Genomic DNA, 13,477 nt, shown 5'->3' with positions numbered 1-13,477 from the left:
AATTCATGTATATACTATCTATGGTTGCTCTTCTGCTACAATGGCAGAGTTGAATAGCTGCAATAGAGGCAATATGCCCGCAAGAATATTATCTTTACAGAATATGCCCTTTACAGAAAAAACATGCCAGCCCCTGTTATCAATTATTATATTTATGCTGTGATTAAGTTTAAAGTCTGTATCCCTTATGAGTTCCACAGGGCAAGAATAAATCAAATTCTTGTTTCACCAGCATCAAGTAGAGTGTCTATAAAGTAGCAGACACTCCATAACTACTGAGAAAATGAATGAAAAAAAGAAGGAAGAACTGCACATTAGTATTTAATAACTGCATGCCTTTTGAAGGGTAAATGATTAAGAATTACTCTTTGACATATGTCAAAAGTTTTATTTTCCTTTGAGATTTACTAAATTTGACATAAGTTCTAGTAAAATGTTATTACTTGTGAAACGCTTCACAGACCAAAGCAAACTTCAAAGCTGGCATTTCGGCCGGGTGCAGTGGCTCAGGCCTGTAATCCCAGCACTTTGGGAGGCCGAGGCAGGTGGATCAAGAGGTCAGGAGATCGAGACCGTCCTGGCTAACATGGTGAAACCTCGTCTCTACTGAAAATACAAAAAAAATTAGCCGGGCGTGGTGGCGGGCGCCTGTAGTCCCAGCTACTCGGGAGGCTGAGGCAGGAGAATGGCATGAATCCGGGAGGTGGAGCTCGCAGTGAGCCGAGATCCTGCCACTGCACTCCAGCCTGGGCGACAGAGTGAGACTCCATCTCAGATTAAAAAAAAAAAAAAAAAATGACATTTCAAACAAATATCTAAAATAGGTGCATTTAATTAAATGTAAACTGTACCTCAGGCCAGACACAGTGGCTCATGCCTGTAATCCCAACACTTTGGGAGGCTGAGGCAGGTGGATCGCTTGCAGCCAGGAGTTCGAGACCAGGCTGGCCGTCATGGCAAAACCCTATCTCTATTAAAAATACAAAAATTAGCTGGACATGGTGGCACACACATAATTAAATGTAAATTATGCACACACATAACAAAATGTAAAGGTATCTCAATAAAGTTGACTTCTAAAAACATAAAACAACATTTTACCTTAACTGTTCCAGAAAATTATCAATGTGTTCTTTCCAATTTTCTGGAAATCCAAACATAAATTTCCTTATGAGATAATTTGGATACCCTATTTAAGGATAAACAACAACAAAAAAAGTATTTAAAAGCCTAGAATTTTAAAGAGATATAATTAATTCATTAAATAATTCAAGAAATATGCACTTATTCCTTAATATGCACCAGGTACTATTATAGATATTCAGAATTCAGCAGTAAACAAAGCAGACAAAAACTCCTATCCTCATGCAACTTGCCTTCTAATGTGGAAAAAAAAGCTAACCAATAAGTACAATATCTTGTTTGTTAGACGGTCATGCAGGGACGGGTGGATAGGTGTATTGATATGTTCATGGGGGAGTAGAGGGGTGAACAGCAATTTAAAAAAGGATAATCAGGGAAGTCTTTAATGAAATAGCATCATTTGAACAAACTGATTGAGCTATGTAGTAATATGGGGTTAGAATACTGGAAACAAAACATAAAGTGCAAGGCAAGAGTATACCTGGCCTGTTTGAAACAATTGGAGTGGCATGAGGAGAGGTTAGAACTTAGGAGGCCACTCACATGGGCAACAGAGGCAGTAAGAAGCATGAGAGATTATAATATAAGGCCTTAGAGTCATTTTATAGAACTGGCCATTTACCTTGGACAAGATGAGAAGCTATGGAAAGATTCCAAGCAGAGGGGCTATAGGATCTAATTTATTTAACAGGACTGCTAAAGCAAACTGCTATTTTGAGAAGAGCCTGCGGAAGAGCGAGGGAAGAAAGAATGAGACCAGTTAGGAGGCCACTGTAATGATCCAGACAAATTATGAGGAAAGTCTGGACTACAGTGATGCTGCAGAGGTCTCAGTTTGGGATATATTTTGGAGATATATTAATAGGATGTACTGACCCACACACTGATGTGCGTATGACAGAAATGGAGAATTTAAGGATGCCTCCAAGAATTCTGGCTACTGACACATGGAAAGATGGGGAAGACTATTGGTTTAGCAAATTTAAGGGAAAAGATCAGGTTTTAGATATACTAAGTTTGAAATGCCTACAGACATCCTAGTGGAGATGTCAAATAAACAGGGAAAATGAATTGGGTACTAACGGGAGAGGTCTTGCTTTGAGAAATAAAATTCGCATTCATCATCATATAAATTATATTTAAAGACTAAAAGGAATCAGCACACCACAGTGTATTAAGAGCCCCAAGCTACCCCATTATTAGAAAAAATGGAGAAATACACAAAGAAACTAAGAAGGAACAGTCAGTGAGGCAGCATAGAAATTGAAATATGGTATTAGAGAAGCTAAGTATTTCAAAAAGGTAAGTATGATTAACTCTGTTAAGTGTATACTGAATGTAGCAATGTGGAGGCCACTGGTGACTTTGATACGGGTTGTTTTGGTGAAGAACCGGAGGTTAAAGAGAGTTCAAGAAAAAAAAATGGAAGAAAATTCAAGAGAAATTAGACTTACAGAAGTAAATATAAACAAACTATATGAGTTGTTTTGCTATAAATGAGAGCAATACTGGCTAAAAGGAGAAATGTGGTTAAAAGAGAAATTAAAAAAAAAAAAAAAAAGGAGAAGGGAGCGTTACTGGAATAACGTCCTTGAGTAAAAGAGAAAATGAGAGCTAGTGTACAAATGGAGAGGCTGACAGACAGTAATGTGCTAGTTCATCCATAATAAAAGTGGGTGCTGATCCAAGCAGGTGAGTAGATGTGGTAAAGAAATATCCTTCTGATTGTTCCTCTTGCTCAGGTGCTCTGCCCTCTCCCCTACTTTGCCCACCTGAGAGAGGGTAAAAAGGAGGTGGTATTGGAGATTTCTCAAAATATGAAGGAGTCATCAGGAAAGATGGGAGAGTGAATGAATTAGGGAAATATGGTAGGATACCAAGCAGCACCAAGAAACCACTAAGGGACCGTAACTTCTTGCTATTAAACATAAATTTAGACTACTTGGATGTGTTTTTCTCCAGTTATATTCAGCTGTGTGTAAGGCACAGGTAGAAAATCAGGTTACACCAGGACTGGGGTTGTACCAGGTAGGTTCAACAAAGAGAGGAATCAGGGAGTTAAATTATATTCTTATAACATAATTCCTTGTAAATAAGGAGTATTTCATTTGATATTTTAAAATTCACACAAATTAGGCTGGGCGCAGAGGCTCACGCCAGTAATTCCAGCACTTTGGGAGGCTGAGGTGGGCGGATCACCTGAGGTCACAAATTCAAGACCAGCCTGGCCAACATGGTGACTCTGTCTCAAAAATCAGCTGGGCGTTGTGGCACACGCCTGTGGTCCCAGCTACTCAGGAGGCTGAGGCACAAGTAATCGCTTGAACTCAGGAGGTAGAGGTTGCAGTGAGCTGAGATCACGCCACTACACTCCAGCCTGGGCAATGGAGCAAGACTCCAAAAAAAAAAAAAAAAATTTCCCAAACCTCTCAACACTTCTGTGTCCATTCCCTGGGGGGCGTATGTGGATCCTGTGCATGAAAAGGACTGGCCACAGGAAACCACCGGTGTTGTTGCAGGCTTATTTATCCACAGCTACTTGCAGTTGCTATTGCATCATTTTTTTGTGCCATGTTGGAAGTGGTCATGCACAGAACTAGGCTGGTGAAACCCTGTCTCTACTAAAAATACAAAAATTAGTTGGGCACGGTGGCAGGACCCGTAGTCGTAGTCCCAGCTACTCAGGAGGCTGAGGCAGGACAATCACACTTGAATCCCGGAGATGGAGGTTGCAGTGAGCCGAGATTGTGTCACTGCACTCCAGCCTGGGAGATAGAGCAAGACTCCATCTCCCAAAAAAAAAAAAAGAAAAAAAATCACATAACTTACTAGAAATTGTCAGTAAGAGTGATAAAAATCAGAGAAAATTACCAATTTTATACAAGTTTTACATTAGTTTTAATTTTTAGTTTTGATTTATTCGTAATTATAAAATATAATTAAAAAGTTAAAAAATGTGTATTACTGTGAGAAACATGATTAACTGCTTTACTTCTTAAAATAACTTATCAATAATGACAGTCATTTACCTGCTTCTTTCATGGAAATTTGGTCTATCATGCCTTTTAATATATAAATGTTGCCTGATATAGTCCTAAGTTTGTTGTGCTCAATCCGCTCTATAATCACGTTACTGTGCCAATATATGTTAGTGATGTCTCTAGGAAAAAAAATAGTTTTGGTAGGGTCAAATATTCATATAGAAATTTCTAACAGAAAATAATTTTAAACTCTAGCTACAGCAACACTAACAATGTTGTTAGTCTAATTACAAAATATTTGACGGCCAAACATTAAAGCAGAACTCAACTGCTTGGCTATTGTAATCCCAATATTGTACCAAAAAAACTATATTGTGGCCAAACCATGTCCCTTCTATAAAATTAGTAAGGGAGCAGAGGCCTTGTCTCAGTGTCTGATGCTGGCAATAAATACCTGCAGCTTCAGCTTAACTGATGCTAAGCTTCCAAAGGATGATCTCCCTGTCCCTCTCCTTCAGGGTCTATACTGTGTTAGCTTTTATGCAGAAAAGTAGATTGGATCCAGCTAATCTAGTGTTTTTTCACCCTCGCTATACAGCCAAATGTTTTTACCTTTCATTTTGGAAGGTACCAAAAGAAGTTTAAGTGGGGAAAAAAGAAATTACCATATCAAATCACTGACCCATAAATCTATTCTTCATATTTCTTTAAAGAATAAATATGAAATAGAAAAAAATATGAAGATGTATTAGATAAATGATGAATACTGTCCCATTCATCAGGTAACTGATAATAATAAACATACTAATAAGCATGACGAATAACGAAATCAAGTTACTTTTCTTTGGTCAACTAGGATTAAACTCATACATTATACCTTAATACAGTATTACTTCAATTCTTTTTTGCTTTAATTACTTATTTAAGAAACATTTAAATAACATTCTAAAAGCACTGTTCTCTAGTCTTTCATTTAATCCTCAGCACAACCAACAAGGTAAGTAATACAATTATCCACATTGCACAGATGAAGAAACTGAGACTGACGGGATAAATAACTTGGCCAGGTAATACAGATAGTAGGCAGCAGCAATGGAATTCCAACAAAGGCAATCTACACTGCATCTTTAATAGTAAGGAAATGTGCACAAAGCAGACAGATAAAGAATGGACAACACAGATTTTACACATTCAACTTATAAACTTACATAAGTACCTTAAACCGTTATAACTTTTTTTTTTTTTTTTGAGACAGAGTCTTGCTCTGTCACCCAGGCTGGAGAACAGTTATAATATTTCATTACAAATATTTGTAGCACTAAGAAACTGGCCTTGAAGAATAGGAAATGGTGCTAATAGAGAGCAGAATTAGGTAAAGCCCACTTACCTGGTGATGCTCTCACTTTAGGGAGAACCAGAAAGTGCCAATGATTACTTAATATGTAGCTGTATGGCAAAGTTTTAAGTAATTTTGATTCCTTTTCTGGATCAGTAATTTATATCTGGTTGTCCCAATTTAGATGTAAGAATCTGGACTGAAATGCATGTAGTAAATATTAACTGATCATATATAATTAAGCAGATAATACCAGTCCACTTATTAGCACCTCAGAAAAAAAAGCACTATACAAATAAACACTGTCACTATTTTAAAAATAACTTGAGTAAACATGCAAAAACAAAAAAGCTGGTAGCACTCAACATGGCTAGGACCTGCACAGTAATTTTACTTTTTTGCCTTCAGTTCATAACCTTGTTAGGTCATTGTTTTGTGGAGGATGCTATTTCTCATGCATCACCTCTTAAGTGCTTACACATAACTAAAGTTTTATTAAAAGAATAATGAAATAGTATACTTACACCAATTTTCCTTCTACACATACAGCAGTATTATTATTGATGCTTTTAATCATCCATTCCTGTAGCTGAACTACCTAATCAGGTACAAAACAAAGAACATATTTCCTGTATTACTTGCAGCACGAGCATTACAAAATTAACTTACAGTAAAAGAAAAAACTTGTCTAAGTAATCCAAATATTCCTTAGTGCCATCGATGTAAGATTCACATTCTACTCTAAATAGCAATAGGTAAAATTCTTGTATACAATGAAACAGAAAAGAATGAATTCAGGTTGTACTGCATTTGTTCTACAATCAAGAAGCAATTATACTTCAAATATTCTACTATCAAATCTCAACTGGTGGGGAAAAAAAATCATGTAAAATCCCAAGGTACAGATTAAAACACCAAGTCCTGCAAAAAGCCCAATAACTTGGAGTGAAAAGGAGTCAGTTACGTTTTATCCTTAAAAAATTAGAGGTTTTTTTTTTTTTTTGTAAAGTTTAGACTTGTATTCCAATTTCCTACAAACTAAAAAGGTGACTGCTGGTAATCTAGATTTAACAGCATTTTATTCCAAAGTAAACATCTGAATAGCTCAGAGAACTCCTTATTATCTTACTACAAGTAAAATATCATTCCAATGGAACACATTTTATGACAATCTATGCAAAGAAATTCTTGTATATACAATTCATAAAATTTAAAACTGAACTACTTTTGATGAAAATTTAAAAATAAAGTCAAAATTTATAGAATAATTTGAGTAGCAATTTATTATATATAAAGTTACACATTTACAAATAAAAACAAATTCTCTAGCTGTAGTTTTATACTGAATCAGGAAAAAACATTAAAATGGGACAGTCTTTGTTATGGCACATGTCAATTACGTTCATTTAAAAAATTATAAATAACGGCTGGGGACAGTTGCTTAAACCTGTAATCTCGTAACTGTGGCAGGCCAAGTCGGAAGGAACGTTTGAGCCTCGCAATTCAAGACCAGCTTGGGCAACATAGTAAGATTCCACAAAAAAATTAAAAAATTAGCTGGGTGTGGTGATACACATCTATAGTCCCAGCTACTGGAGAGGCAGAGGTGGGAAGATCACTTGAGCCTCGGCTGCAGTGAGCCTCAACAGATGACGGAACAAGACCCTCAAGAAGCAAATACATCAAAATAAAAAATTATAAGTAGGATGGTTTATAAGCCGTGGGTCTCAGTAGTAATGGCGAGGGGATTCACCATCTTGTCTTACCCTCACCCAAGACACAGACATGGCTTCTGTTTTTAAGCCCCCTTTAAATGTTTCTTTCTGAAAAAAGTAAAAAATTATAGGTAGGACTTGGGGAAGAAGTAGTAAATACTACTCTCTTTTTACCTTCTCCCACATTTGGAACTACCTGAGATATATCAACGCACCAGTCAGATGGAGATAATAATCCTGTACCATACTATTATACTGCTTATATAAAATATCAAAATGTTCATTCATTATTCATTCAACAAATATTTGTTGAGTTCTACACAATGTTTTAGATAATGGAGATTCAGTGAGAAACTAAACAGCTGCCTCTCTTAGGTTCAACATTCTTGTGTGTGTGTGTTGGGGTGGGGGGTGGAGGCAAGCAGGATAACGGCATCTAAACAAATATGAAAATGTCAGGTGGTGATAATTACTATGAAAAATAAATATAAGGTATTAGATAAATGAGGTGGCTTTTTAAGACAACAGTCAGAGAACATCTACGAAGAGAGAACTGAATAAAGTGAGGAATGAGTCACATGGATATCAGCAAGAAGATTATTCTAAGCACAGAGAGTTAGCGCAAAGACCCAGGTAGGTAGCATGGAAGGCATAATATGAAAGGAGTAAGTGAGAGGGAATAAGTGGTGAGGTTGGAGATCTCCAGGATTAACTAAGTACAGCTCCATAAACCATGGTAAAGGCTTAGTGTTTTCTATTGAGATGACAAGTTACTGGAGGATTCTGAACAGAATGACAACATTTGATATTTTAAGGGACTGTTGGGTAGAGACGAGACTATATCAAGATTTTAGCTTCTGTCTGGAAAAAGGAGAAAAAGGAGAAAAGCAATACTGGAAGCAGGGAGACCACTAGGCTATGAAGTCATCCCTGGACTAGGAGGTAGTGGTTGAACAGCGAGAAGAGGCCACATTCAGGAGAGTAGAGTCAATGGGATTTCCTCATGGTTTGGATGTGGAGCATCAGAGAAAAACAAGAGTCCAAGATGAATCTAAAATTTTGCCTAAATACTGGGGCCAATGGTATTACAGTTGGTACTAATACAGGATAATGGAGAAGGTACGGTAAAGAAATCAAGAATGAGAATCTCACGTTTTCTCACATTTCAAATTTGGGATGCCTATCTGATATCAATAGAAAAGTCATATAGACAACTGCACATCAGTGTAGAGTTGAGAAGAATATTCTGTGCTGGAAACATATTGGAGAGCTATCAGCATAGAGATGGAATTTAAAACTATGACACTGGAAATACAGCCTAGAGAGTGTGTGTAGGTAGAGAACCATTTCTAGGGCTGATTTGCAGTAATTCCAACATTTTTAGGACTGATTCTGGGGAAAGGAAGAAGAAATAGCAAAGGGGACTGAGAAGGGATGGCAGCAATGTAGTAGAAAATCAGGAAAGATCCTGGAATACAAAATATAAAGCATAACACTTCTTTAGAAAGACATTTTGGGGCCAGGTGTGGTGGCTCATGCCTGTAATCCCAACACTTTGGGAGGCCGAGGCAGGTGGATTACCTGAGGTCAGGAGTTTGAGACCAGCCTGGCCAACATGGTGAAACCCCCTCTCTACCCAAAATACAAAAAGTAGCTGGGCTTGGTGGCGGGCACCTGTAATCCCAGCTACTTGGGAGACTGAGGCAGGAGAATCACTTGAAACCGGGAGGTGGAGGCTGCAGTCAGCTGAGATTGCACCAATGCACTCCAGTCTGGGCAACAGAGCAAGACTCCATTTCCAAAAAAAAAAAAAAAAGACATTTTGGGAGCCAAGGTGGGCACATCACGAGGTCAGGAGATCGAGTTCATCCTGACCAACATGGTGAAACCCCGTCTCTACTAAAAATACAAGAAATTAGCTGGGTGTGGTGGCGCATGCCTGTAGTCCCAGCTACTCGGGAGGCTGAGGCAGGAGAATCACTTGAACCCTGGAGACAGAGGTTGCAGTGAGCCAACATCATGCCACCGCACTCCAGCCTGGCAACAAAGCAAGACTCCATCTCAAAAAAAAAAAAAAAGACATAATAAGATGCCTGTAATCATTAACACTTTGGGAAACTGATGCAGGCGGATCACGTGAGGTCAGGAGTTCGAGACCAGCCTGGCCAACATGGTGAAAACCCGTCTCTACTAAAAAGAGAAATTAGCAGGATGTGGTGTGGCGAGTGCCTCTAATCCCAGCTACTCCAGAGGCTGAGGCAGAATCGCTTGAACCCAGCAGGCAGAAGTTATAGTGACCCAAGATCGCACCACTGCTCTCCAGCCTGGGTGACAAGAGCAAGACTCTGTCTCAAAAAAAAAAAAAAAGAAATGGCCGGGCGCGGTGGCTCAAGCATGTAATCCCAGCACTTTGGGAGGCCGAGACGGGCGGATCACGAGGTCAGGAGATCGAGACCATCCTGGCTAATACGCTGAAACCCCGTCTCTACTAAAAATACAAAAACTAGCCGGGCGAGGTGGCTGGCGCCTGTAGTCCCAGCTACTCGGGAGGCTGAGGCAGGAGAATGGCGTAAACCCAGGAGGCAGAGCTTGCAGTGAGCTGAGATCTGGCCACTGCACTCCAGTCCGGGCGACAGAGCGAGACTCCGTCTCAAAAAAAAAAAAAAAAAAAAAAAAAAAAAAAAAAAAAAAAGAAATAAGAATCTGTCACTGGATTTGGTGTTATGGAGATGACTGCTGTACTTGGAAAGGGCAATATTCATAAAATAGTGGATATTTTATGAATAGTCTAAGGTGAAACCTGTTCAAGGGGGAATGGAGAACTTAAAACCACAGACCTCTTTCAAAATGTCTTGTTATATAAAGGGAAACAAAAAATAGTGTAGCAGTTGGAGTTGGACAGGGGATAAAGGAAAGATGGGTCTTTGCATGTTTTTAAAAAATGCAGGCCATGTTTCAACATGTTTATATGTTAATGAGAATAATTCAGGAAAAAAAAATTGAGGGGGCAATTGAAAGGGCAATGTCCTTACCACCTAAGGTAAAAGGAAATGAATGGGCCCTGAAAAGGAGCATAAATTGTTCATCCATTTTAATAGGAGGGAAAAAGCAGAGTATGTGAAAACAGCAGCAGGTACATTTTCTGATGGATTATGAAGTTCTCAATGAAATGGGAGTGAGAAGATCTGGAGGTTTTAGGAGAGAAAAGGTGAGTTACTCTTCCAGGAAAGTCAGAGAGTAGATTGACAAGTGAAATGTACCAGGACTAATGGGGCAATAATGACAGCCCATTTAAGGTTTGTTGTCAAATTTAAAATGAGATAAGCCAATATGATTGTGTGTTTTGCTCCAGCCACTTTCAGCTGTCAGGTACAGGAATGTACAGTTAAACTTAACCAGGGCTAGCATTTAGCCAGAGGAGGACAAACGGGGAAAAAAGAGAGTCGAGACTTAAAACCTCTAATGGTTATAGTGATGGACTAGCGAAATGAGGACATGGGAGTTGATGGATGAACGCTGTCTTAGAGGGGTCAGAGTATTGACGGTGGAGGGTAGGGGAACAGTACTAGAGGGGAATGATCTCAACTACAGGAGTTGGCAGTGAGACAGTGGCATGTTTGAAAAATTCAGTGCATGTTTATTTGGTAATGAGAAGCCATGGGGATGTATACGGTAGAGGGCAAAGGTAGGAGAAGGTCACTGACGATCAAAAAAAGATGGTTGGATGGATCATCTAAATGAGTGTAGATGTAACCAGAGATTATGACAGAAGTAGTAGAGGGAAAACTAACAGGTGTCAAATACTTAGAAATGCAAGGTCATGACTAGGAGGTTGTGTTACAGATGAATACAACTGGTAAAGTCGTACGGCATGTGCTTCAAAGAAGCTTTAGAGAAAAGGAAGAAAAAACTGCCTGAAGTAGCAATGAGGAGCAAGAGAGATACACCTTATGTCATCTCTAGGTCCAATGGAATGTGGGATATGAGAGAAAAAGGAGCCACCACTTGAGTGGGTTGTTTGTAGAAGCCACATTTTAGTTAGAGCAGGGTAAGGAATCTTCATAGAAGATTGGCAGTAAAACATTTTGCTGATGACATAACTGGAGTTCAAAAGGACACAACGTAAGGTATGGAGAGTTAGGTAAGAGTGAGAAATTGAGACAGAATTAGTGGATGTACAGAATGAAATAGGGATAAGAGTTTTGGGAAGCTTGGACTTCTTGTGGTAACTGAGATAAACAGCACTACAGAGATGATTAAATTAGTACTGTGGGGCCTCTTAGGAGAACAGTTTGTCTTCAAACTTTTTTGCTTAACCCATCTCACATGTTTTTAACTCAACATCTAAAACTTCTCATTAAAAGTTTTAAATATTTTCAGACCAGGCATGGTGATTCACACCTGTAATCCTAGCACTTTGGGAGGCTGAGGCAGGCAGATTGCCTGAGTTCAGTTCAGACCAGCCTGGGCAACATGGTGAAACCCCGTCTCTACTAAAATACAAAAAAAAAAAACAAAAAACCATTTAGCCGGGCATGGAAGCATGCGCCTGTAGTCCCAGCTACTCAGGAGGCTGAGGCAGGAGATTTGCACGAACCTAGAAGGCGGAGGTTGCAGTGAGCTGAGATTGCGCCACCGCACTCCAGCCTGGGAGACAGAGTGAGACTCCAAAATAAATAAATAAATAAAATAAATAAATAAATAAATAAATAAAGTTTACATATTTTCAAATAATGGGATTTCTAGTGAATATATTGAGATATAAAACCATAACCGGTATGTCACTCTTTAAAATTTAGATGGCCACAAGGGAGGCTTAAGTGGGAGGATTGCTTGAACCCAAGAGGCCAGCCTGGACAACAGAGTAAGGCCTCATCTAAAAAATTATTAATTAAAATTTAGATGGAATTTATACACCATCTCAATTTGATAACCACCATCATACATTTAAGAATTAATGGCTGGATGCCATGGCTCATGCTTCTAATCCTGGCACTTTGGGAGGCCAAGGCGGGAGGACCACTTGAGGTCAGGAGTTAGAGACCAGCTTGGCCAGCACGGTGAAACCCCGCCTCTACAAAAACACAAAAATTAGCTGGGCATGGTGGCAGGTGCCTGTAATCCCAGCTACTCAGGAGAGTGAGGTAGGAGATCGCTTGAACCCAGGAAGTGGAGGTTGCAGTCAGCCAAGATCGTGCCATTGTGCTCTAGCCTGGGTGACAGAAGAAGACTCTTGCTCAAAAATAAATAAATAATTAATCGGCAAACCTTTAACAATTGGAAATTTTACACTGCATCTTCCTCCTTAAGCTTGTATTTCCATTCCACTTCCTTCAGAGAATTTGTCCTAATGTAACAGTTCGATGCTCTGTAGTCTTTTATTGATTACTCTATTTAGGAAAAATTCTCAAATCTTCAGATGCTACAGTTCCTTTCTATCTTAATTGATTTAACTATTTTAATAATACCGTATCAGAAAAAAAGAGTAGGAATGAATTCAATGTTCATCACCAAAGGGAACAGGTAAATTATTGAAGACTACACAATTAGTAACAGAGCAAGATAAGACTTAACACGTGGCTCTTCTTACATTCAACTCACTGTTCTTTTCACTACGTCACACTGTCACTGCAGTAAATAATAAAACATGATAATGAAGACACTGTTAATAATGAAGCATACAGGTTCAAATCCTAGCTAGAAAAAAAAAATGAGAGAACATTAAAAGCTCAAGCTCTTGAAGAATGGGGTAAAAATAGAAATCAGTATCTGTCTTAAAAGTTTTCCCACCTGATTTTTCTTAACTCCATTTGTAACAGTTTGAAATATTCTTGGAGAAAGCTTTGAAACATTTCTTTTTGACCTCCGAGGTATTGTTACATGAAGTCTTGGTGTTGCAAGTACAATTTTACATGTATCTTTCGTGGAACCTGGAAGACCTGTCTCCCCAGGCACTGTTTTGTCATTTCCTTCCTTAACTTCCCGTTGTGAAGTCCCTTCTGTTGTCCTCTCACTATCAGAACCCATTAACAGACTGCCATTTTTAATAGGAACACAATTAGTACTGAGAGTCTCAGCATTAGTATTTTGAAATTGTTCATCAGCAGAATCAATGCCTTCTAAAACAAACATGTGCTTTTTGGACCCAGTGGTTGCAACTACATTCTCCTTTGAGTGAAGAATTTGTTTAGCCAACTGAGCTCTAGTTAATATCTTGCTTGGGGCTTCTGTAGCCAAAAAATTTTCCTGTTCTTGGTTCCGAGTTGGAAGTTCTGCAAAAAATACAAAACAAAACAAAACAA

The 13,477-nt window shown here is 38.7% G+C and overlaps 1 protein-coding gene across 2 annotated transcripts in view; it reads right to left on the bottom strand.

Annotated features, from left to right (window-relative positions):
* Window positions 1-13,477, bottom strand: part of MIS18BP1 (MIS18 binding protein 1) — a 63,943-nt gene that overhangs the window by 38,102 nt on the left and 12,364 nt on the right. For both annotated transcript variants that reach the window (XM_033188139.1, XM_033188140.1), the window contains exons 4-7: window positions 12,966-13,447; window positions 5,985-6,058; window positions 4,173-4,303; window positions 1,102-1,189 (exon numbers count right to left, since the gene is read on the bottom strand). In XM_033188139.1, the coding sequence (XP_033044030.1) occupies window positions 1,102-1,189; window positions 4,173-4,303; window positions 5,985-6,058; window positions 12,966-13,447 (775 nt within the window). The remainder of the gene's footprint in view (window positions 1-1,101; window positions 1,190-4,172; window positions 4,304-5,984; window positions 6,059-12,965; window positions 13,448-13,477) is intronic.

The sequence above is a fragment of the Trachypithecus francoisi genome, unplaced genomic scaffold, assembly GCF_009764315.1.
Source record: "Trachypithecus francoisi isolate TF-2019V2 unplaced genomic scaffold, Tfra_2.0 Lachesis_group3, whole genome shotgun sequence".
Classification (NCBI taxonomy): domain Eukaryota; kingdom Metazoa; phylum Chordata; class Mammalia; order Primates; family Cercopithecidae; genus Trachypithecus; species Trachypithecus francoisi.
This window is presented reverse-complemented; position numbering and strand designations above follow the sequence as displayed.